Genomic DNA, 24597 nt, shown 5'->3' on the forward strand with positions numbered 1-24597 from the left:
ATTATTACTCTCACATCTACCTTACCTCTTAATTCTTCTACAATTCTCTGCTCCTTCACTCAGTTCCAACATTTAGCTCAATATAACATAGCAGGTCTAACCACCATTTTATAGAACTTTACTTTAAGTCTTTTTACAATCACAATGAGCAATTAACGCTCTCCTCTATTTCAACCATTGATTAAAATTTCGTTCTGTGTCGCCCTGCACGGATGATTTTTACCGTTCCTCTAGGGAACCAAAATCGGCACCAGACACGCGGGAGTTTTGAGTGCGCGTCGCGAGCCCAAAGCATCCCGAATGCGTTGTCGGAAGCTTCCGGTGCCGCCGGAGGTGTTGTGGGGTGTCTGACGCGTTGCAAGCGCCTGAAGCGTCGCGACGCGATCTTCTGGCGGAGCCAAAAGCATAGCGAGACGCTTCCGGCGCCGCCGAAGAATCGCCGGATGGCTCCGGAGCCACTGGAGGCGTCGTCGGATGCCTCCGGCGCTGCCAGAGGTGTGCGGGGCGCCGAAGGCGCAGCGAGTGCGGGCGTGAGCGCGCATTGCAGCGTGTCGTGGGTGTGCGTCATAGGTGCACTGTGCAAACCATTTCCAAGTGTGATATTTTAAAGAGCTTTTCGTAAACTGTAAACCCTAATTAAATTATCTCAATAAAATATAAAAAATATATTTAATTTTTTTTAAAAATAATAAATTTTATTAAATAATATTCTAAAATTGTTTTACTGTTTAAATTTTATTTAAAAATTCAAAAAAATCCTTAAAAAATTTATAAAAATTCTAACAAATTATATTTATATTCTGATATTTTTTTAATTATTTTGTTTTTTACTGTTTTAATAGTTAATTAATATTTTAATTTTTTATCTTTTTAAATATATATTATTTAAATTAATAATTAATTAAATGAATAAATAATTAATTTATATAATTATTATATATAAAATAATATCTTTGTATTAATTTATATAATTATAATTATTTAATTTGGGTTTTGAGAACTATAGAGGTTACCCAAGTAAAATGTTACCAGAACCAAGATAATATATTATGATGTATTAAGTTTAATTCGAATTATTGATAGATCAATTTACTTTAGAAAACTATATGTAATTATTTTTCTAACAATATTAAATTGTTTAATAATGAAGAACTTATATAAAATCAATATACAACTTTTTTTTAAATTATATACAATAAATATATTTATCTAATAATTACTATATATAAATAAAAAAATACCGAAACCGTATCGGCACGGCACGGTACGATACCGAAACCATATCATTCTGGTGTAGGACCGAAACCTTAGCACAGGTCGAAATTTTAAATCTTGATTTCAACCATCCCACTTATATTCTATATAAGACAACTCGCAATTCTCCCATTTTTTTTTACAAAATTGATCCTAAATACTTAAAAGTCTCTTATAGATAACTCATTATCTCTTATCTTAACAATTAGCTCATTACGTTAATATTACTAAACTTAAATTGCATATACTCTTTACTCTTCTAATATTTTCATTTCTTATCTTATCTATCCTTGTCTGCATATCTACCTTAACATCCTCATCTCTACAACTCTCATATTTTGCTCATGTGCTTGAGTCATAGTTCAACATTTAGCTCCATATAACATGATAGGCCAGACCTCTGCTTTGTAAAACTTTTCTTTAAGTCTTAGATGTACTTTACGATCACAATAAGCACTTAATGCTCTCCTCCACTTCAACCATCCTACTTGTATTTTTTGCAAGGCATATCTCAATTCCCCCATCTTTTTTCAAAAATGATCCTAAATACTTAAAAGTCTTAGTTATAAATAACTTGTCATCTCTTATCTTAACAATTGTCTCATTACGTCAATATTACTAAACTTAAATTTCATATATTCTGTCTTTACTCTCCTAAGCCTAAAACCTTTCACTTCTAGTATTTCCAGCCAAGATTCGAATTTAGCATTTTCTTCATGTATCTCATTTACCAAAACAATATCATCTGCAAATAACCGTGCATGATTAGTGTAAAAAGATGGTGACTTAGAGTTGATCTTTGATGTAACCCTATCTTTATAGGAAACGCTTTAGTTGATCCACTTGAAGTCATCACTCTTATCATTATAGCATCATACATATCCATAATTAGTTATGCTAATACATCACTTTTCTAGAATTCTCCATATAATTTCCCTTAGGACTCTAAGTTTTTTCTAGGTCGATGAATACCATATATAAGTGTGACTTATATTCCCACTAGAGACAAATAAGATTACCTAGAGGATCGATAGTGCACTTTTTTTTTGACAGATACGAGAGACACAATAGCACATATTCTTCAAATGTGCTCCTATTGCGGAGTTATGGAGACGGATCAGAGACTAGCTTCATCTGTGACCGGAGATGACCACCTATCAATGGATGATGAGAGTCTTTGAGAGACTCTATCATGGGAGTCGATTGTTAACAATCGCTTGTCATTTTTCTTTGCCATCTATGATTCATTTTGTTTGGAAGTATAGAAATTGTAGCTTCTTTGGTGAGGGTTTGTTAGATACAGAGAGGATCTTCAAGAATGTGCAACTTCATATATATCGGTCATTCGGTGTTTACTCTAATCTGGGTAACTCCTAAATGGCCGGTTATTGTAATCTTGGTTTGAGCTATACTAAATTTTTACTTATCCAAAAAAAAAAGTGTGGCTTTTGTTCCTCATAATTTTCAATTAGTTGTCTGAGAAGATGTATAACTTCTTTATTTTATAGGAAAGTAATAAATTCTCAAATATGCCTCCTTATTGATTTAAAATGATTGTCATACAAAGTAAATCATTGTATCTAGATTGCTAATTTTCCGTTTCATTTCAGAGAACACATACAATAATCAGCTTGAATTGGTATCAACATAGTTGTACGTGTTTTTTTTTACTGATCTCATACTTTCATAGCCTTTTAAAAGGATTTGAATTTAATTGTCATGTTTAATAGGAAATAAGATAATCAACAAGAAAAATTCCTCATATCCAAGATTCAGTAGGCATCTTGATTATTTTTTGTCATATTCTTGATGCATATGCTTTCTTGGGAGAATCTTAAACTTTTATTTGTATTAATTAAATATGAAATTTCAACTTTAAAAAAATTACAGGTTTCAGTTATGCGAACAACTGTGGAGGAGAACAGGAAATTCGCTAGGTTCATAGCTGATAAAATCAACAAGTTATCATCACGAGTATGCATATGCTTACCACAAAAAGGTGTGTCTGCTCTAGATGCAATTGGGAAGCCATTTTATGATCCTGATGCCACAACTGCTCTGATAAATGAATTACAGGAACTTGTTGAGAAAAATGAAGAACGACAGGTTGTACTGAAAGTATTATTTTTCCCTTTTAATACCTGTTAAAGTTTGGTGTCTGACATACAACCAATTGTTTCTATGCAGGTGAAGGTGTATCCATACCATATTAATGATTCTGAATTTGCAGATGCATTGGTTGACTCTTTTTTGGAGATTTTCCCTAGAAGTAGAACACCACGACAAAGTGCAAAGAAACTAGATAGCCATAGTTTGAAAATGGACACCATGAACTTAATGAATTATACAGGTGCACAAACCATTTGGCGAGCTCCAATGGAGTTCCCTGATGCAAAACCAGGTTCTGTACTTTTTTCTGTTCTCAACTCCCATATGCACCATGTGTAAAAAACATATATTTAAATGGACAATAGTTAGTTTCCAAAGTTTACTGACCTACTGGAAGTCTAGGTTAGGTGTTAGGTAACATGATGATGTTGCACAAGCTAATAAGTTAAAATCCCACCTGATTGACTAATTTGAGGTTCATTCCTTCTTTTCTCCTTCAAAAAAAAAAGAAAGAAAAAAAGGAAAAAGTTACTGGACTATGAACCATGTATATTCTTCTATTAGCTTAACGTAGTTTTTTGTGCCTCATATAACTTAGATCATCAATATCACTGGATATTTTGTTCATTCGATCATTGCAATATATTGTTCTATTATGTATTTAGTGAGTATTTTCATCTTTATCACATTGACCTTTACAAAAGAATATTTCAGTATCATTTTCTGTGTAATTTCTGAGGGTATGGATATTACTAGAAATATAGATTTACCTAATTTAGTGGCATACATGAATCATATAGCTGACTCAAAATAGCTGAGATTCATGGGTAGTTGTAGTAACTTCTCAGAATAAATTGCAACAATTTGGTACTTCAACAAATACATCTTTTCCTAGTACTTTTAAGGTGAAATATAATTTGAAGATGAGATGAAGACTTATATTAAATGAGTAGTTTCAATTCAGTTTATTTACTGCAAATATTATAAAGTTATAAAGCAGTGCAAACAGAAGGTGATTGCTTAGAAGTGAATCCTTACGGTCGACATGTACTAGGTAAATAAAGAAGTCTTGGAGATATGAGATCTCTTGGCATGGTATGCACTTAGCCCGGGTATCGCTGAAATTAGAGCAGTGTTCGAAATATTGCCCTAGGCGGCCGCCTAGGCGCTGTGTGGCGGCAGAACGCGCCGGAAACTAGCCAGGCGGGTGACCTAGGCGGCGGGCCGCCTAGGCGGTCCTCGACGGCCCTCACTGGGCTTCGGTGGCCCTCACGAGCTTAGGCGAGTTCGGCGGGCCTCGGTATTTTTGGTATATTTTTAGGCTTTTAATACTAAATCCTAATTTGCACAAGATTCTTCGACTTCTCTCATCGCCGGCTCTTCATCTTCTCTCATCGTGGCTTCGGCTTCGTCGCTTCAGGTAAGTTTTTATTTTTGTTTCTCCTCATGATTCATCATCGTGGCAACTCTCCAATGGCGCCAAACGTGTCGCAGAGTGTCCAACGCCGCTGGGAGCATCGCCGGACGCGCCAGACGCTTCCAGCGGCGCCGAATGCCTCCCGCGAGGCGTCCGGTGGCGTCCGCACCATCGCCGCGAGTTTTCCCATTTTGTTATTGTGCATAATTTTTTTTAGGATTTAATAAAATAAAACAATTCCTAATCGGAATAATTTCAATAATAGGATTCATAAAATCTAATTAAATTATCCTAATTATATATATTTAAAATTTTAATTTTTTAATTTTTATAATAAATATTATTAATTTATATAAAATAAATTTAAATATATAAAAATTCTAATAAACATAATTAATTTATATAATCAGATTTAAATATATAAATAATATATTTAAAATTAAAATTTTCTAATAAATATTATCATTTATCAGATTTAAAAATATAAAAATTATATTTAAAATTTAAAAAATTCTAATACATATTAATATTATTAATTTATATAAATCAGATTTTTAAATTATATATATATAAATCAGTTTTAAAAATATAAAAATTAAATTAAAATTAAAAAATTTCCAATAAATATTATTAATTTATATAAACAAATTTAAAAATATAAAAAAATATATTTAATATATATATTTTTAATAAATATCTAATAAATTTTATTAATTAGATTAAGATATATAAAAAAATATTCTCAGACTTGTTAATGTTATATTTTGTATCGTATGGTATAATTTAATTTTATTATCATATTATGTTGTTATATATAATTTTTTCAGGTTATCTGTTATTATAATGGCAAGCAATCCATCTTTGACAGCGTTTGTCACTCAACCCGAATCTGGGATTCTTAGAAGAAAGTCAAATGATATCGGATTGGACTTTGGGATATTGGTTGATCCTAAGAATCTCGACAAAATTAAATGCAAGTTCTGTGGAAAAATAATGTCGGGGGGTGTATAGGATCAAGAAACACATTGGAAATATACCTGGAAATGTATTTGGTTATCGAAAAGCATCTCAAGAAGACAAAAATAAGTGCAAACAGATTATTTTAGAAGGGAGAAACAGAAAGAAGAACAAAATAATGGAAGAACAAAGTTGTAGAGTAGAGGTAGCTATTTCTCTAGACGAAGAAGAAGGTCTTGAAATTGAAGGGATTGATGGAATTAAAAAACCTCTTCCACTTGGCCCCATGGATAGATATGCATCAGTAATTGCTCCATAAAATGTAGGTTCAAGTGGGAGTAAAGTGGTTCGCCAAAAAAATATAAATGAAGCTCTTTTCAAAGATAGAACTCAACAAGTTCAACAATATGTTGGGAGATGGGTTTATGAAAATGGAATCTCATTCAATGCTGTTGATAATGATAGCTTTAAGCAACTAATGGAGGCAGTGGGTCAATTTAGACCAGGATTCAAGCCTCCAACTCAATATCAATTTAGGGAGCCACTGTTGAAAGCCGAAGTTGAAAGAACAAAACAATTGCTGAAGAAACATGAAGAAGAATGGGCAAAGAATGAGTGCTCGCTCATGACAGATGCATGGAGTAATAGAAAAAGAAGAAGCATCTTAAATTTGTGTGTTAATTGTAAGGAGGGTACTATATTTTTAGAGTAGGAGTCTTCAGACGAGGCGCATACACCTGAACTTATTTTTGAGTATGTTGACAAGTGTGTTGAACAAGTAGGAGCTCAGAATATTGTTCAGATTGTAACAGACAATGCCACCAACAATATGGCTACAGTTAAATTGATGAGAGAAAAGTGACCTGGGATTTTTTGGAGTTCATGTGCAACTCACACGGTTAATCTCATGTTTGAAAGTATTGACAAACTTCCATGATATAAAAAGGTTATTGAGCAAGCCAAGTCTTTTACCATTTTCATCTATGCTCACCATAAGACTTTGTCATTGATGAGAAGTTTTACAAAGAAGATAGATATAGTCCGACCAGAAGTTACCAGGCTTGCATCAAATTTCCTCACATTGCAAAGTTTGATTGAAAAAAAAGCTAGTTTAAGGGTCATGTTTACAAGTGATACGTAGGAAAAATGTAAATGGTTAAAAACTAACAAAGGAAAATTGGCTTACTTTATAGTGATGAGCATGAGTTTTTGGAATGGTGTAACACTTTGTTTGAAAATATTTGCTCCTTTGGTAAAAGTTCTTCAATTGGTAGATGGAGATAGAAAGTCATCGATGGGGTTTCTGTATGGGGAGCTTCTTCAAGCTAAAGAAGATATCAAGGTGGCTCTAAACAACATGGAACCAAACTATCAGCCTATTATAGTCATTATTGAGTCAAAAATGAAAGATATACTTGATACACCATTGCATACCACTGCCTTTTTGTTGAATCCTTATTTTTACTATAAAGATAGTTTTATTGCTCTTTATGAGTAGGTCGCGACGGGGATTTTTGAATGTATGAAAATTTTGCATGCCAATGAGTTAGATCTACAAGATACAATTATTAATAAGGAATTTGCAAAATATAGAGATAAGACTAGGTTATTTGGAAAAACATTGGCAGCAAAGCATGTGAAAAAAATGATGATATATTTGATCCATGTGCATGGTGGAGTACATACGGTGCTCACACGCCCAACTTGCTAAGGGTGGCATTGAGGATACTTTCATTAACTACAAGTTCATCTGGGTGTGAAAGAAATTGGAGTACATTTGAAGGAGTAAGTTTTAAACTTTCAGTCTTTAATTAGATTAGGTATAATTTTTAACATTTATATTCATATACTAACTATAATATTTATTTTCTCTTTTTTTTTAGATTCATACAAAGAAAAGAAATAGGTTGGATATCAATAGGTTGAACAATCTAGTATTTGTCCAATTTAATGTTAGATTGTTGAACAAACAAAAAAAAAAAAAAAAAAGGAATGGTGATGTCCTTGCAAAAGATGCTTCAAATGCACAAGGTTGGATTGTGGATGGTGGAAAAGATGATTCCAGGCTCACTTGGCAAATGGTTGATAAAGCAAGTGGAGTAGATAAAAATCTACAACCCGAAGAAGCTCTAGAGGGAGAGAACTTCATGAAGATGATTTTGCATCCGAAGAAGAAGAGGATCACAATAATGATATTGAGTTTGTGTCCGATGAAGACCAAGTTATTGAAAATTATGGAGAAGAAGAAGTAGAATAAATATGAGTCTATGAGATATTATTAGTTGTGTAATTTTGAACTCATTTTGTTATGCATGATTTATGTTATTTTGTTAATGCATGATTTATGTTATTCAACAATTATATTTTGCTTAGTGGTTCACAATGATGTAATCTTGATTTGAACTCTTGCTACTATTTTGATATTTTCTAATGTTTTTCACCACTAAAGTTGTTTTAGCTTATAGCAAGGTTTTAAAATTCGAGTTGGATATTTGTTCTACTGTTTACTACATAATCTATGATGACTTACTACATGTTCTACTGTTCAATTGTTTCTTTTGCTCATATTTACTGAGTCTATTATATTTCCTTTGCACAAAATTGTTAGTTTTCTTTTCTAACTTTTTATTTTTGGTATCTTGAGCTCATCGTATTTGTCCTGTATTATAATTATAAAATTAAAATAAATTTATTGTAACAATAATTTAGAAACACATCACTCATATAAATTTAGAAACACATGAACTTCTATGTGCTAGCCTAGGCGTTGGTCTAGCCCATAACTAACGCCTAGCAAATTTTAGAACCTTGAATTAGAGTAACATTTGACTATTGAAGAAGGTTTAGTGGACTAATGAATCCGAAACCACACAGTTGTTGTTTGGAAGGATTTAGAGTAGAAGAGTCGTTTATACTGGTCATAAGTTGATTATGTGGACTCGGCAATCGACTTGGACTAGAATGCCAATAAACAAAATATTTCGTGGATGCAATCGATTAGTGCATAAATATTGATTGATGATATATTAGCAGTCAACTGCTAACAAAGTCAATGGACGATGTGGACAACCGAAGTAGATGATTCGGTCGTGATTTTATCTAGTTTAATCTCTTGATGGTAACCAAGTAGTCGACTGATGAACCAATTAGATGAAGAAGAGGTTGTAGGATCACTGCGCTTGGGGGGTGGGGGGTGGAATAACGCTCGTGGCTGTCACGTTCGTTTAAAACACGATCGAATAAAAAGCAGCGGAATAAAGATAGAAGAGAAAGATAAACAACGTTAACATAACGCCTAGTTTTACTTGGTTTGGAGCCTGTGATGACTCCTACTCCAAGGTCCGCACATGAGAGTGCTTCGTTGGGCAATCACTAATCATTCGGAAAGTTACAAAAACAATTACAATTTGAGTCCAAGTAACTTTACCAATAAAAGAAATACCAACAACTTTAGCGTAGTCGTCGTCAGAGTAGCGTTTGGGCGTTGTAAAGTCGTTTCCGAAGTAGCGCGCAAGAGCGGAAGTTCGAATAGTTGTGTTTGAGCTGCTTGCCGAATCCTTTTTTTATAGCTTCATTCGGGCGCCTGGATCCCTCCCGGGCACCCTCACAGGGCTGACGTGGCAGTGCCTCATCGAAACTTCATCTGGCAAAACTCATCCATCTTTGAGCGCCTAGACTGATCTGGGCGCCTGGACTAGTGACATGGGTCGACCAGTCGAAACATGCCACTGTAGGAAAAAGATTGATTTTGGCTAGTCCGAGCGTCTGGAGCAACTCCAGGCGCTTGGACCATCCGGGTGCCTAGCCAGGCACCCACCCGGGGCACTCCCTCGTCACAGCTTACCCGTGCCTTTAGAGTAACTCTGGGCACCCGGACAAGCTTCGAGCGCCTGGAGCCTTATTTTCCCGCCAACTTATGCTTTCAGCCACCTGCACCACAGAGTTAGAAAGACAAGCAATAACATGTAAAGTAAAGTGGTTTTCGATAGTCTTCGGACTGTCCGGTCCTGACTTTGGGTTTCGCTGAAACTCTAGGTCGGACTGATGCCTATTGTTCCCTCTTCGGGGAACGCGTCCTCACCTACATCTCTTAGGAGATATTATCTTTTACTAGACCGGTCCTCCCGACTGTCTGAATTTTGTTCAGCATCCGAGACCCCGTGACTTTCACCTAGTGTCCTCGACCCTAGGATTTCCCGCTTGGTGTCCACGACCCCAGAACTTTCACCTAGTGTCCTCGACCCTAGGATTTCACCCGACGTCCTCGACATGCTAAGACTTTGTCCAATCCCACGGACCAGACTTCATTGCCTAACCGCAGGTAGGACTTTCCACATTTTGCCTAGCCTCAATTAGGACTTTTCCTAAGCCTAAGATCACTTAGGATTTTCCTACACGCTTAGTTCAACTCGTTAGATCACAACACAGCTTAAAGAAAATGTTGTAGGGTTAAAGAAAATGTTACAGCTGAGGCATGTTATTGCAAAGGAGGTCTCTAATTTTGGACACAATGCTAGAGATTCTGCTGGTAGACCAATTGTGAATGCAAGCTCTAGCTCTATGGTGATGAAATTGTGATAATAGGTAGCAAGGATTGCAGAGAGGTTGCCTCATCAAAGGAGTTGAGAAGGTGAAGTTTGGTTATTGCTTGCTCATTTAGAGTGTGGAACAAAATATGTGGATCACAAATGAACATTGCATGAGGACAATCACTGTCACATCTGGTGGTGTGGTAGTTAATGCTGCAAACAAAAGGTCAGAAGTTGAGAAGGATCTTGGATCTAGGAGATGTAGTGCCCAAATTTTATTAAGCCTTGTGTCCAATATGAAGTGTTTGGACTGGAATCACAAGTCACGAAGACCGTCAACACAAATGTAGCCCAAATATGTATTGATCAGTGATGGAGAGGAGATAGACTGTGAATGTAATGTTGCAAATGTGAGAAGTTTTTTCCGTGTGCCCAGAAAGGCATCACAACAACACAGGGTACTCATGAAGAAATCTCATTCAAGCCCATGAAGGGAGGCCTGGAGTTGTATCACATAGGGTATGCACAAAGGAGTTTCAACATGCGAAGAATCTCACAACATGGAGGTGAGGTTTGCATGGGGTGTTTGTGTGGGGTGCTTGCATGGAGGAGAGACTTACATCGATAGGTACTCTCAAGAGGAGACATCTCTATGTAAAGGACAGTTGATTCAGAGGTGGGACTTATGATGTGATGTCAAAGGGGATTGTGATTTCATGACAAAAGAACAATACAATGATGTGAGATAGTGAAGGGATTGAGAGATAAAGGCAGGCAACAAGCAACTACAATGTTGTCAGCAGTGGTCATACCCAAAAGGGAATGTCTCTTTTGAGAACCCTAGTTACAATGAGTGCTTTGAACCATTTTAGGTTTAGGGAAGGAAATATTCTACTGCATATTTGTAGTGGAATAATTACTTGTATATGCAGGACTCAATATTGAAACCCTAGACCTAAATACCAATAAGGACTGAACTCATTATAATGATAACCTCATTATGCAATACTCTGAACAGCATACTTTGCCCAAGTACATGAGTAAGTTGCAAGAATTACTCCAATCAGATTGCTCTTGCAAACTAATTCCACGTTTATGAACGCAGCAATCATCTTTTACACTCTAATAAGTGATGTTAGGTTTCTAGTTCTTATCAAAAGATTATTAGCCATCATAAGAACATCTAGCTTTTATGTTTTATGTCTTTGTTAGTAGGACTTAGCATACAACCCTCCCATATCGTGTGTTGTGTGGAAAATATTGTCAAATGAGCCGCACTCATTTATGAAAAGTGAGGGGACAAGAAGCATAGGAGACTAAACAAAAGGAAAAAGAAACGTACGGGCTGTGAGCTTTGTGGCTCATACCATGGATTAAAATATCATGTCGAGCCGGTCAAGACATGCAAATATTTCATTCCGCCTACCGACTGACACCGGCACAACATGACACCATACCGTAGCTATGGAGGCATCGTGTGAACCCCCACAGTCGCCGCAGAAGGCTCGTGTATGTCAATTATCTCAATCAACTCTTAACTATGATAGAGATAATTCAAAGAAGCTTAATTAAACCCTAATAAAACTATCTAATTAATTATATATTTTATTTATTTTAATTCTAAAAATATATAATAAAATTAGTATTTTATTTATTTATTTATTTATCTCTATATTTTTTTAAAAAAATATTTTTATATAATTTTTATTTTAAAATATTTATATTAAATATTTAATTTTAAGTTAATATATTTTATATTAAAAAAATGCAGAAACCATATCGACACGATATGATACGGTGCCGAAACCGTAGCATTTTGTTCATAGACCGAAACTTTGATACGACTCAAAATTTTAAACCATGGATTAGAGTGAGGTAAAGGAGTCAACTAACATTGGGTAAATGTCACATGGGTAAGGATAGGTATGTTTGGAACTACTTGCATTGCTTTTATTGGAAAGTAAAAAGAAGGTGAGGCTTTTTATAGTGATTGGAACTGTGAAAGCAGAGAGGATTGTAGCTTGAGTTGGGTGATCATAGAGAAATTAGGATGATTAAATTGTACCTCATACATCTATATTTAAAAAACATATTAACTTATTATATATTTCATATTAGTTGACTTTATTATTATCTTAACCTCTACTAATTAATAAATTTCTTAAATATAATATTTATGAATTTTAATAATGACTACAATTACAATGATTTTATATATTAATTTGAGCTATTAATATTAATATTTATACAAATATCATAATTGTTGTAGTTAAGGTCTAGGTTTCAAGTTGGGTCTAAGTTTAGTTTTTTACAAGAATGAGTGAGTTTGTTGATGGGTATTGTATCAGTGATGAATTAAAGATGGAATAAGAAAAATGATAAAGAAGAAAGACAATTATATTTATAAGCAAGGTTAGGATAACATTTCATGGCGAACTTTCTATCCCATCTTGAATGATACAAGTCTAACATTGGTTGTAGTGACACATGCTATAAAATAATAACAAACATTAATTGAATTCATCTTGATGTGTGTTACCAAGGGGTGTAGGGTGTCACTATAGTCAACATAAGTGACGTAGAAGAGATTTCTTGTGTTAATTACTCTCATTTTTTTTTGGTAATTTACTGAAATTATATATTTTGATTGCATTGCTCAATACGATACAGATTTCAAGCCATGGTTGTTGTAAATGTATTTAATATTAGTTATAAATAACTTAAATTCTACTATATTAACAAATCCAGTAAACAACAATAACAATTAAGTATTTATCCACTAAGTGGGATTGACTATATGAATCCTCCCATCCCATTGAGCTTGACCACTATATCCTCATTTATATTTAAATGAATTTTAGCTTACTAAGTCTTCTCTAGTCTTTCTCTTTTTTTATTAATGTGTATTTATCATAATCTCACATCACTTATTTAGGGCATTTATTAGATGCCTAACTATCTATCCATATCATCTTAAATACATCTTTCAAAGTTTTTTCTCAATAGGTGTAACCCCGAATTCCTTTAGTGTTCTCGTTACTTATCATGTCCATTCTCATATACTTGAAAATTCACCTTAACTTCCTTATTTCTACGGCTCTTTTCATTTGCTCATGCTCGCTCCATATCTTAACATTCAACTTCATATAATATACTAGGTTTAACAATCATTTTATAAAACTTCCCTTTAAACTATAGAGGCCTCTTACGATCACAAAGAATATTTAACACCCTCCTCCATTTTAATAATCTTGCTTGTATCCTATATAAATATCTCTATTAACCCCTTTATCCTTTTGTAAAAAATAATGATATATATTTAAAGCTCTTAGTTAGAGGTAACTGTCATTTCCAGTTTAACAATTGTGTTGCTATGTTTAATACTACTAAATTTAAATTCCACACGTATTATCTTTACTTTACTAAACTTAAAACCTTTTATTTTTAGTGTTTTTTTTTGCTATGATTCAAGTCTAACATTTGCTCTTCTTGTCTCATCATCCAAAACAATATCATCTACAAATAATATGTATCATGATAATGTGTCTTGGATGTGTGAGTTAGTAGTCATATAAAAAGGTATGGACTTAGATTTGATCTTTCATATAACCTTATTAAAACACTTCAGTTAGTAGTTTCCATTCCTGTCACATCTATATCGTACACTTAATTTTTTTCAATGTATGCTACACAAACATTTATTTTTTCTAGGACACTATCATATATTTTTTCTAGGTCAATAAATACTGTGTAAGTATTGTTTCTTTTTCTAATACCTTTTAATAGGTCATTTGAGAAGATGTATAAGTCATATTATAGACCTTTCAAACATGAATGCAAATTGAATTTCGATGTCCTTGGTCTTCTTAATTTTTTTCTATCATTTTTGTTCTAAAGTTTCATGGTATGACTTATTAGTTTAATGTCCTATAATTGACAAAAATTTTATAAGTCTACTTTGTTTTTATATAAAAGGGCTAGAGTACTTACCCTTCACTAATAAGATTTTTTTTTTAATATTAGGTTGAATAATTTTGTAAGTCATTTAATACCCTACTTTTCGAAGCATTTCTATACCTCTATTAGAATATGATCCAATCCAACCACTTTCTCACTTTGCATCTCATTTGATGTCCTTTTTACTTTTGAGGTTTGAGTTTTTAGATAAAAATATAAATTTCTATATTCCTGTGGCCTCCTTAAGTTTCCTAAGGGAAGATGGTCATCTAAACCTTCATTAAAAAAGTTGATGAAAATATTTCTACTATTGTTCCTTTATTTCCTCATCTTTCATTAGTACCTTTATTAGATTTATCTTTAATGCATTTTATTTAAATAAAATCTTTTGTTTTACTAACTATTCTATAAATGTCTTTTTTCCATACTTTTGTATCAAACCATTGAAACAAGCATTCGAAAACTTTATTCTTGACTTCACTCGTTGCTTTCTTGCTTACTACATACTTTTAAAAAAAAATTTCATTCATACAAGTGTACAAAAACTTATACATTGTTTGTTTCTTGCCACTTTCTCCTTTATTCCATCACTAAAATTTTTTATTTGGTGGTGCTCGTCCTCTTGATAAACTCTTAGCCATCGTTTTAAAATTTGATGTTATATTATTCCTCATAGTCGGGTCATCATGTATTTCTTTTAATACTTATGCTCCTACCCTCTTCTTAAAGAAACTTTGCTTCCAATCCTTTAACTTCTACTAATTGATCGTTAGAGCTATGACCGTTTTCTTTCAACTAATACTATGCTTGAGGCACGTATGTAACACCACTAACCTATATTGAGATGTTAAGTTTTCTCAAAGGATAACCTTATAATCATGATAAATTTTTCTATTCCTCTTCTTGACCATAAAAAAGTCAATTTATGACTTATTGTTTACACTTTTGAATGAAACTATTGTTGGATCGAAAGCGCTAAAGGGGGTGGGTGAATAGCGCTCGTGGCTTTCACTCGTTTCGGAATCGGAAAACTCGAGTAATAACGCAGCGGAAATAAAATAAACAATCACACAAGAACTCGAGGAGTTACTTAGTTCGGAGCCTGTGGCGACTCCTACTCCAAGGCCCGCGATCTTTGATCGCTTCCGGTGGGCAACAACTATAAGCTCGTAAATGTGTTTACAAGATAAAGTACAATGATTAAAAGAAGCGACTAAATTATACCAACGACAGTAGGAAAAACTGAAGATTCGGAGCTCCGGGTCGTCGATGTCAATTCGCAGCACTTCTAGGTCGTCTCGTTGGCAGCACGTTGAAGAAAGGAAGCTTAGAACTTGATTCATTGAATTCTGCCTCGAGACCATCTTTTATACTGTGCTGAAGGCGCCTCCAAGCCTGTCCAAGGCGCCTCGGGCCAAAGTCGCGTGGATCAGCACTGAACAGGTCACACCTTATCTGGTTTAACGCCTTGAGCCTCTTGGCGCCTTGAGCCTGGTCAGCGCCTCGGCTCCTCTGGACGGTGGCCGACTTGCAGGCGCCTCAAGCTCCGTGGGCGCCTCGCTATTCGAGGCTTAACTTTGGTTTTGTACTGCAAGATGTGTTAGTCCAAAACAATAACCTACAGCAAGACAAATATTAGCACATAAAATATAGTAAAAGCAGTAAATGACAGTCTCCGAGGTCAGGTTTGACTTGATTTCGGACGGAAACCTAAGTCGACCAGCGCTCTTATTCCCTACGGGGCGCGTCCACCTACTCCCTCGGAGAGATTACGATGCGGTCGGTCCTCGGACCACTGGACTTTCGCCTGGGTTACCACCCCAGGACCTAGGGTTCCGCCCTTTCTCCGTTTTGGGTTTTCTTCCTAGGTTACCACCCCTAGGACTTGTTGCCTCCCTTAGGGTTTTTCTCCACCTAGAGTTACCACCCCCTAGGACCTAAGGTTGCCCTCATTAGGTTTTTTCTTTCACCTAGGGTTACCACCCGTAGGACCTAGGGTTACCACTCTCTAGGGTTTTCACCTTGCCTAACGGTTAGGACTTTTGCCTAAGTATCACTTAGGACTTTCCTGCAAACTCCATGAACATATTAGATAACAAATAATCTTAACTTTGAATCTTTTTGCCATTATCAAAACTAAGGTTCGATCGTCGGATACTTCCCGCACCAACAATCTCCCCCTTTTTGATTATGGCAACCGAAATTCAAAGTTAAGAAAAAGGATGCAATAAAGAGAGGCATAACTAGCCTAAATTTAGCACAAGGAAAAAATAAGTTAGTCCAAGAGTTTTATAAATTTTGTAGAATGCTCCCCCTTAATAAAAGCTCTCCTTAAATTTTTAAATTTTCAAACTTTCTTTAATTTCCTTTTGAATTTCTTCTACTCTCCCCCTTTGCCATATATCAAAAATAAATAAGTAAGAATGATCAATGGCCTTAGCTTATTTTGAGAGACATAATTTTTCAAAAAAGTTTAGAGAGGGAAAAATAGAGGGTTAACCAAAATTTGATAAGCACTTAGCTTTTTTTGAATTAATAATCATTGTAGAACCTTTAGCTAAGTGAGAGAAAATTTTTTTGAAAACATAATTTTTTCGTTTAAAACTAGCTAAGATAAAATTATATTGACTTGAAAAGGTAACTTAGCTAATTTTTGATATCAAAACATTTAGTTAAACTTTGAACAAATACTTAGCAAATCTTGAAAAAGCTTTTTGGAAAGATATTTAGATTTGAAAGCCCTTTGAAAAATATTTAGCTACTAAAACTTGAAATGCTTTTGAAAGTACTTAGTTTTGAAAGGTACTTAGCCAAAATTTGTGCAAACTTAGGTTAAGTTTTGAAAGATTGAAACAAACGATTTTCGAAAGGCAAGTTTCGAAAATAGTAGGTTAAGTTTTGCAATTGGAGAGGCCTTTTTGAAAAAATATTTCGTAAAAATTTCAAAAGCCTTTTAAAAACCATTACTTTCGAGTAGCCTTTTTTAAAAGCTTTTAAAAAGTTGGGTTAACTTAAATTTTGAAATAAAATTCAAAAAGTCCTTTGATACGATGGCTATAGAAGTTGAAAATAAATTTTTAAGAAATTGAAAATCCTTAAAGGCAATGGAGGAGTTTAAAACCCTACTTTCCAAGCATGAGCTGAGTTTTTATCAATTACCTTTGGCAGGGTATCAGAGCCTTAAAGTTCAAGCTTAATAAATTTGAAAAAGAATAATAATTTTCGTTTTGAAAAATAGTTAAGTAATTTTTACTTTTGAAAAATATTAATGTTAATTAGATTTTGAAAAAGTATTAATTAATTAGATTTTGAGAAAGTATGTTTAGTTAATTAAGATTTGAAAAAGTGATTAAATTTTGAAAAATATTAAGTTAAAAAGTTAATTAAATTTTGAAAAATATTAAGTTAATTAAAATTTGAAAAAATATTAATTTAAAGTTAATTAAAATTTTGGAAAATATTTAAGTTAATTGAATTTTGAAAGAATATTAAATTAATTAAATTTGAAAAATATTAATTTTATTTAAATTTAATTTAATTGTAATTCAATTTAATTTTAATTTTAATTTAATTTTAATTTAATTTTGATTTAATTTAATTTTGATTCAATTTAAATTTATTTTTAATTAAATTAAATTTATTTTTAATTTAATTTAATTTAATTTAATTTAATTTTGATTTAATTTAATTTTAATTTAATTTAATTTAATTTAATTTTGATTTAATTTAATTTTAATTTAATTTTGATTTAATTTAAAGTTTTGTCCTTAGTCATCACACCCGATCTATATTTCTCAATCAGGGAATCTATAATTTTGTGAGATGGTTTAGGTTTAATTATAGGGTTTGGTTTAACTTTATGTTAGATTCAGGTTTAGCTTTGGGTTCAACAAATAGACATTCTTTGGATAAACTTCTGGGCTATGGTGAGTCACTTGGACATCATTAAAGTAACCATGCCTTCGAGGTTTTCCAAATAGTCCTATCCACTGAACTTAGTACAAAACCTTGGTCTAACTAGTTAAGATCCATAAAGGGTAATTTTGGTCAGTTCCACTTAGCCAAATGCACTAGGTCGAAGCCATATCTTCCTAGACATGCATAGACTAAGCTTCCCTAACGTACTATCATCCAATACTTCACCAGTACCGTGGGTCAAGTTAAACTTAGCCCTTTTTATTCTAGTCCTAATTACCCTGCCGTGTAGGTTGCGTTTAGTTACCCTGTCGGGTAGGTTCCTTTTTGGAGGTGTCAGCTATTCTGGAGCCATTATTGATTTTCCTTTAAATTTTAATTTAATTATTTATTAAATTAAATTAATTAATTTATTTGTTTAATTGAACTAATTTAATTATTTATTAAATTAAATTAATTAATTTATTTGTTTAATTGAACTAATTTAATTATTTATTAGTTAAAATAACTTTTCTTTTTGCTCCCCCTGGATCATAGCCTCGAAAAGGTCTATCAAGGTAATGTACTTTATCCTTGGGGACCCAGTATTGACCAAGTCCAACTTGATTGATCAGGTTGGACTTAGGTACCCATGCTTGGACTAGTTTACTATTTGGTTTGTTGACTACCGATAGGTAAGACCGATATTTCCTTCTAAATTTAAAACCTAGTCCAGTTCTATTGTAAACGGCTCTTTGAGTTTCAAGAATTAGGTCTAGGTTCTTGGGCCCCAAAGAAAACCGTTCTAGGGTAGTCTTCAAATCGTTGACTTGACTTCTCAGGTTGGAATTCTCTTCCTCAAGTTTTTGAACTTGAGTTGAGGTTCCAGTCTGAGCTAGGTCAGTCAATGATTCGGTATTAGTCACTTCTTTAAGGAGTGTTACCTCCTTTAGAAGCGACTTGATTCGAACTTTGGACTTAGCTACTTTATGCATTAAGTAATTGATGAAACTATATAAACGACTTTTACTTACAGAGGGGTTTGGCCCTTCGGAAACGGATGCGGATCCGTGGCTTCTCTCGGACTCGACTTCCGATTCGTCCTCGTTTTTGGTGTAGTCTCGGGTTGTCAATGCGAGGAGGCTTGCCTGCTCGACTTCTTCATCGTTGGATTCCTCGGAAGAAGATTCATCCCAAGTTACCTTCAGAGCCTTCTTCCTTCTTGGTTTCTTTGAGACCTTTTGATTCGGGCAGTTCGCCTTGATGTGCCCCTTCTGATTCATCCGTAGCAAGTCACCTCGAATTTGACCTTTGAGCTTGTTTGGGCTTCTTTGGTCTGGATGGCCTTTTTGACGTCCTTTTTGTTGAAGCCCTTCTTTTTGTAGAGTTTTTTTATCAGGTTGACGAATTCGCTTGTGAGATCGTTGTCGTCTTCCGAATCTTATTCCTCTTCTGATTCTTGTTTGATTCTACGTTTTGATTTTGACTCACGTGTTCTTCCTGTACCTGCAATCAAAGTCAACCCTTTCTCGGCCGGACGTGAGTTAGTCTGTTCATGAAGCTCAAACTCAGAAAATAATTCGTCTAACTTAATAGTAGAGAGGTCCTTAGAAACCTTGTAGGCATCTACCATGGATGCCCACAAGGTGTTCCTCGGAAAGGCGTTTAAGGAGTACCTTATGATATCCCGGTTATCTACCTTCTGTCCGATCGCATGGAGTCCATTTAGTGGTTCTTGAATTCGGGCGTAGAGCTGGCTAGCCGTCTCACCTTCCTGCATTTTCAGATTATACAATTTATTAAGTAACAGATCTCTTTTGCTTACCTTGGTGTCGGAGGTGCCCTCGTGGAGTTCGATCAGCTTCTCCCATAGCTCTTTTGCATTGGAGAACGGTCCAACTCTGTTGAGTTCCTTCTTGGCCAGTCCACACTGGAGTATGCAGGTAGCCTTTGCATTCGCCTCAACTTTCTTTATTAAGGATGCGTTATAGTTCTGGTATGACACTAATTTGCCTGAACCGTCTAGTGGGAGTTCAATTCCTGTCTTGGTGATCATCCAGACTTCGAACTGGGTTTGCAAGTATGCCTCCATCCTGCCCTTCCAGTACCCGAAATCGTCTCCGGTGAAGAGCGGTGGTCGAGCGGTGCTATAACCTTCTTGAAGTGCCATTTAATGAATATGCAAAAACACAATAGAAGAGATGTCCCAAGACTAGATCTTGGATTAGTAGTGCGGGAATAAGTTTAAAAAAATAACGAACTCGAGTGGTGTTGCACCGACTTCGAGTTAAAATCGATTCGAGGAAAAATAATTAGAATTTAGCTATTAAGCTAATTCTAATTAACTCCGTAAAAACTGAAAATATCACGAAAAAATTGCTTGAACGGTGGTTGCACCGATTCAAAGCGACGCCGCTCTGATACCAATTGTTGGATCGAAAGCGCTAGAGGGGGGTGAATAGCGCTCGTGGCTTTCACTCGTTTCGGAATCGCAAAACTTGAGTAATAATGCAGCGGAAATAAAATAAACAATCACACAAGAACTCGAGGAGTTACTTGGTTCGGAGCCTGTGGCGACTCCTACTCCAAGGCCCGCGATCTTTGATCGCTTCCGGTGGGCAACAACTATAAGCTCGTAAATGTGTTTACAAGATAAAGTACAATGATTAAAAGAAGCGACTAAATTATACCAACGACAGTAGGAAAAACTGAAGATTCGGAGCTCTGGGTCGTCGGTGTCAATTCGCAGCACTTCTAGGTCGTCTCGTTGGCAACACGTTGAAGAAAGGAAGCTTAGAACTTGATTCATTGAATTCTGCCTCGAGACCATCTTTTATACTGTGCTGAAGGCACCTCCAAGCCTGTCCAAGGCGCCTCCGGGCCGTCGAGTCGCACGCATGGATCAGCACAGAACAGGTCGCACCTTATCTGATTTAAGGCGCCTTCAAGCCTCTTCAAGGCGCCTTCAAGCCTCTTCAAGGCGCCTTCAAGCCTTGGTCCAAGGCGCCTCCAGCTACGTCCGAGGCGCCTCCAGCTCCTCTGGACAGCTAGCTTCGGCTTGCACCCGAGGCGCCTCCAAGCTCCATGGAGGCGCCTCGGACACTATTCATCCGAGACTTAACTTTGGTTTTTGTACCTGCAAGATATGTTAGCTCCAAAACAATAACCTACCCTGCAAGACAAATATTAGCACACATAAAATATAGTAAAGACAGTAAATGACAGTCTCCGAACTGTCCGGGTGTGACTTCAGATTTCCAACCGGAAACCTTAGGTCGACCCGATGGCTACTGTTCCCTCTACAGTGGACGCGTCCTCACCTACTCCCCTCAGGAGAGATTACCTGATGTCAGTCTGGTCCTCCAGACCAACTGGACTTTCCGCCTAGGGTTACCATCCCCTAGGACCTAAGGTTGCCGCTCCTTAGGGTTTTTCTCCACCTAGGGTTACCACCCCCTAGAACCTAAGGTTACCCCCCTTAGGTTTTTTCTTTCACGTAGGGTTACCACCCCCTAGAGCTTTCACCTTGTCTAACTGCAGTTAGGACTTTTGCCTAAGTATCACTTAGGACTTTCCTGCAAGTTCCATGAACATATTAGATAACAAATAATCTTAACTTTGAATCCCTTAGTCATTATCAAAACTAAGGTTCGATCGTCGGATGCTTCCTGCACCAATAACTATGTGTTCTTCTTCTTGAAAAATATACTAATTATTATAAATTTATATGTTATTGCAAAGTCTAATATAGTTTTTCCTTCTTCATTTCTTGCTCCCAAACCATGACATCCAGGAAGTCTATCATATTTCTCTTTTCTTTCCTACATATTCATTTAAATCTCCTATTAAAATCATCTCATTTATCAAAAATTTTTTGTACTATTTCATCTAGGTCTCCCCAAACTTATATTTGGTGTCTTCACTTAATTCTACTTGATGTGCATATATGTTAATTACATTTAATAGTTGATTTTGCTACCAATATCTGAGAGTTATAATCTTATCTTCTTTCCTAACTACTCTTTCTATTCTGTCCCTTAACAAATTATCCATAATCATATACTCTATTTCTTATTTTACTATTTCCCGTGTGTTATAACTTAAAATGTAAATTCTCTATCATTTTTGCCTTCTCCTATACTTATTTTCTCTTATAAAAATAAAACATTAATTATTCTCCTAATCATCATATGTACTACCTCTATTGCTTTATTAGTGAGCATTCCTACGTTCCATGTTCTAAATTTAAAATAAATTCAATTCTTTTTTTACAACCTATAGATTGAGAACTTCTGCATATTTAAAATTACAACTAAGTTTTCAAGGAGATAGAGATGTAGCAATTCTTGCCGAGATGTTATAGTCGAACCTTACACTACAACAAAAATGACCTTTCGCAGCGTACAAATTTGCTTTCTGCAATGCGCATTGCATGCTGCACAATTAAAAGTTGTTGAAAGTCCTATATTATTAGCAGCGTGCTTTGCGTGCCATGAAAAATATTATCAGCAGCGCACAACGCACGCTGTGAAAAATAATATCCGCAGCGTGTATTGCACGTTGCAGATAATATTTTCCGCGATGCACAAAGCACGCTACAGATATTATTTTTTGCGGTATACTTTGCGCGTTGTTGATGGTTTTATCTATATTAAAAAAAATTAATTTTATTAAAAAAATAATAAATCAAAATTTTATAACAAATTTAATGCAAATCTAATCCACACAAAATTAATAAAAGTCGTCGTTTTTCGTTATACCAAAACAAGGTCTGAAGATCCAAAATAAGATACAAAACCTCTGACAAACTAGTTATTAAGAATATTGTAATTCATTGTAGCACCCAACAGAAATACATCATTCTGTAGACGTTTAGGTAGAAGATTTCTCAATGCTAGCACTATCTGCTATCTGAGGAGATACTCCTAGGCTAACTGTGATCTAATATTTGGACCAATCCCGCACCCGGAATGAAGCTAAAAAAAACCTATCTCAGTAATTCACTTCATCGAGTATTCATTAGACAGACCAACACACTTTAATAACTGAAGACCAGTGTCGAATGTTCACAAGAAATGCCAAATGTGCCATCTGGGTTGAAGTGGATCAGAATAGTATGGTTTTCAAGATCAAGAGGACAAGCATGATGAGGCACAATAAAATTAGCAGTGGCACACATGACCATTCCACCTTTTTTCTGTGTTTTCTCTGCCTGCAGAAATCCACAACTGATTAGAGCAATAGAGTTGTTTATTCTATACGGTTGAACAACATCAAATTCACGTGACAGAATACAATTTCTATAAATGTAGGGAATGCAGTTTAAAACAAAGATGTAGAAGCAAAATTCGAACTGCATGTATGCTTCACTAAGCATGTATTAGAGGGTTCAAACATTAATATCTTCTCTAGTGTCCCAAAACATTAACTTGAAGAGTACATATAAAGAGGTGTATCTAATTGGTCAAGAAAAGATGTAGGCAATAACCAGCTTGTCATTTCTCTTGGTTCAGCTGACGTGCATGTTCTAGAGTCTAGACCATGCAATAGATGTAGAAAGTTTGTTGAGGTTTCTTTCTATCTATAGCTCACAGGACACTACATGTTCACTCTTATAGACAGTTAATTTATCTTTTATTAGAAATAACAGTATATAAAGATAATACTGATGCACAATAATGCCATTACTTCCAAAAAGACATCATTGTTTGGAGAAAAAGAACACTAATAAAATAGCAATTCATAAGAGTTAGGCAACTGATAAAACTTATAAAAGTGTAATATAGAGTCAAGATTCAAGAATGTGAAAATGAGTAGAACAATAAAAAGAGATGCACGAGCAAATATTTGCTCATGATAAAAAGCATAGAGCATGAACCAACCAAGGTATATGTTCCATATTTTAAGTGAAAGGGCCACTATCTATTCATCTCCATTTTGCTCATGGACATCAAACAAATTCCTTTTATGGCATCAACCAAAATTTACTTCATAATCGCAAATAACCAGCAAAAAAGAGGTCATTTTTAAATATTTTCTATGACTAACATAACCAACTCACATCTTTTAGATATCTAGACAATTAAAGAATGACAAAGGACAGAGCATAAGACAAAAAAAAGAAGCAATAAGAGAGAGAACCTTCTCTAACTGTTTAAAGCCATCTTCCACTGAACTTGCAACATTATGTACATTGTAATCAATCCATCAAACATGGTTCCTTGTTAATATCACATGTATCATAACATGATGCATGGTATCCGCATAAACTCCAGGTCACTAAGTATCATAAGAAAAGCTTACTTGATCTATGACAAGGACTGAGAGATCTTTCATGATTTGAACAAGTTCCTTCACTGATTCTACAACCTTTAACAAAAATTATCCATAAAGTCCTGAAACATTTAGATGATACTAATACGCATAGCCATTGAACCTCATAACACCAACCCACAAATGAATAAGATGGATTTACTGACC

The 24597-nt window shown here is 34.9% G+C and overlaps 1 protein-coding gene across 1 annotated transcript in view; it reads left to right on the plus strand.

Moving 5' to 3' along the window:
- Window positions 1–212: 212 nt before the first annotated feature.
- LOC122043919 (toMV resistance protein Tm-1(GCR237)-like) overlaps window positions 213–24597 on the plus strand; it is a 35464-nt gene continuing 11079 nt past the window's right edge. Inside the window, exons 1-3 of the mRNA XM_042604481.1 lie at window positions 213–596; window positions 3145–3360; window positions 3442–3655. Of these exons, the coding sequence (XP_042460415.1) occupies window positions 213–596; window positions 3145–3360; window positions 3442–3655 (814 nt within the window). The remainder of the gene's footprint in view (window positions 597–3144; window positions 3361–3441; window positions 3656–24597) is intronic.

Source organism: Zingiber officinale, chromosome 2A (assembly GCF_018446385.1).
Source record: "Zingiber officinale cultivar Zhangliang chromosome 2A, Zo_v1.1, whole genome shotgun sequence".
Taxonomy (NCBI): domain Eukaryota; kingdom Viridiplantae; phylum Streptophyta; class Magnoliopsida; order Zingiberales; family Zingiberaceae; genus Zingiber; species Zingiber officinale.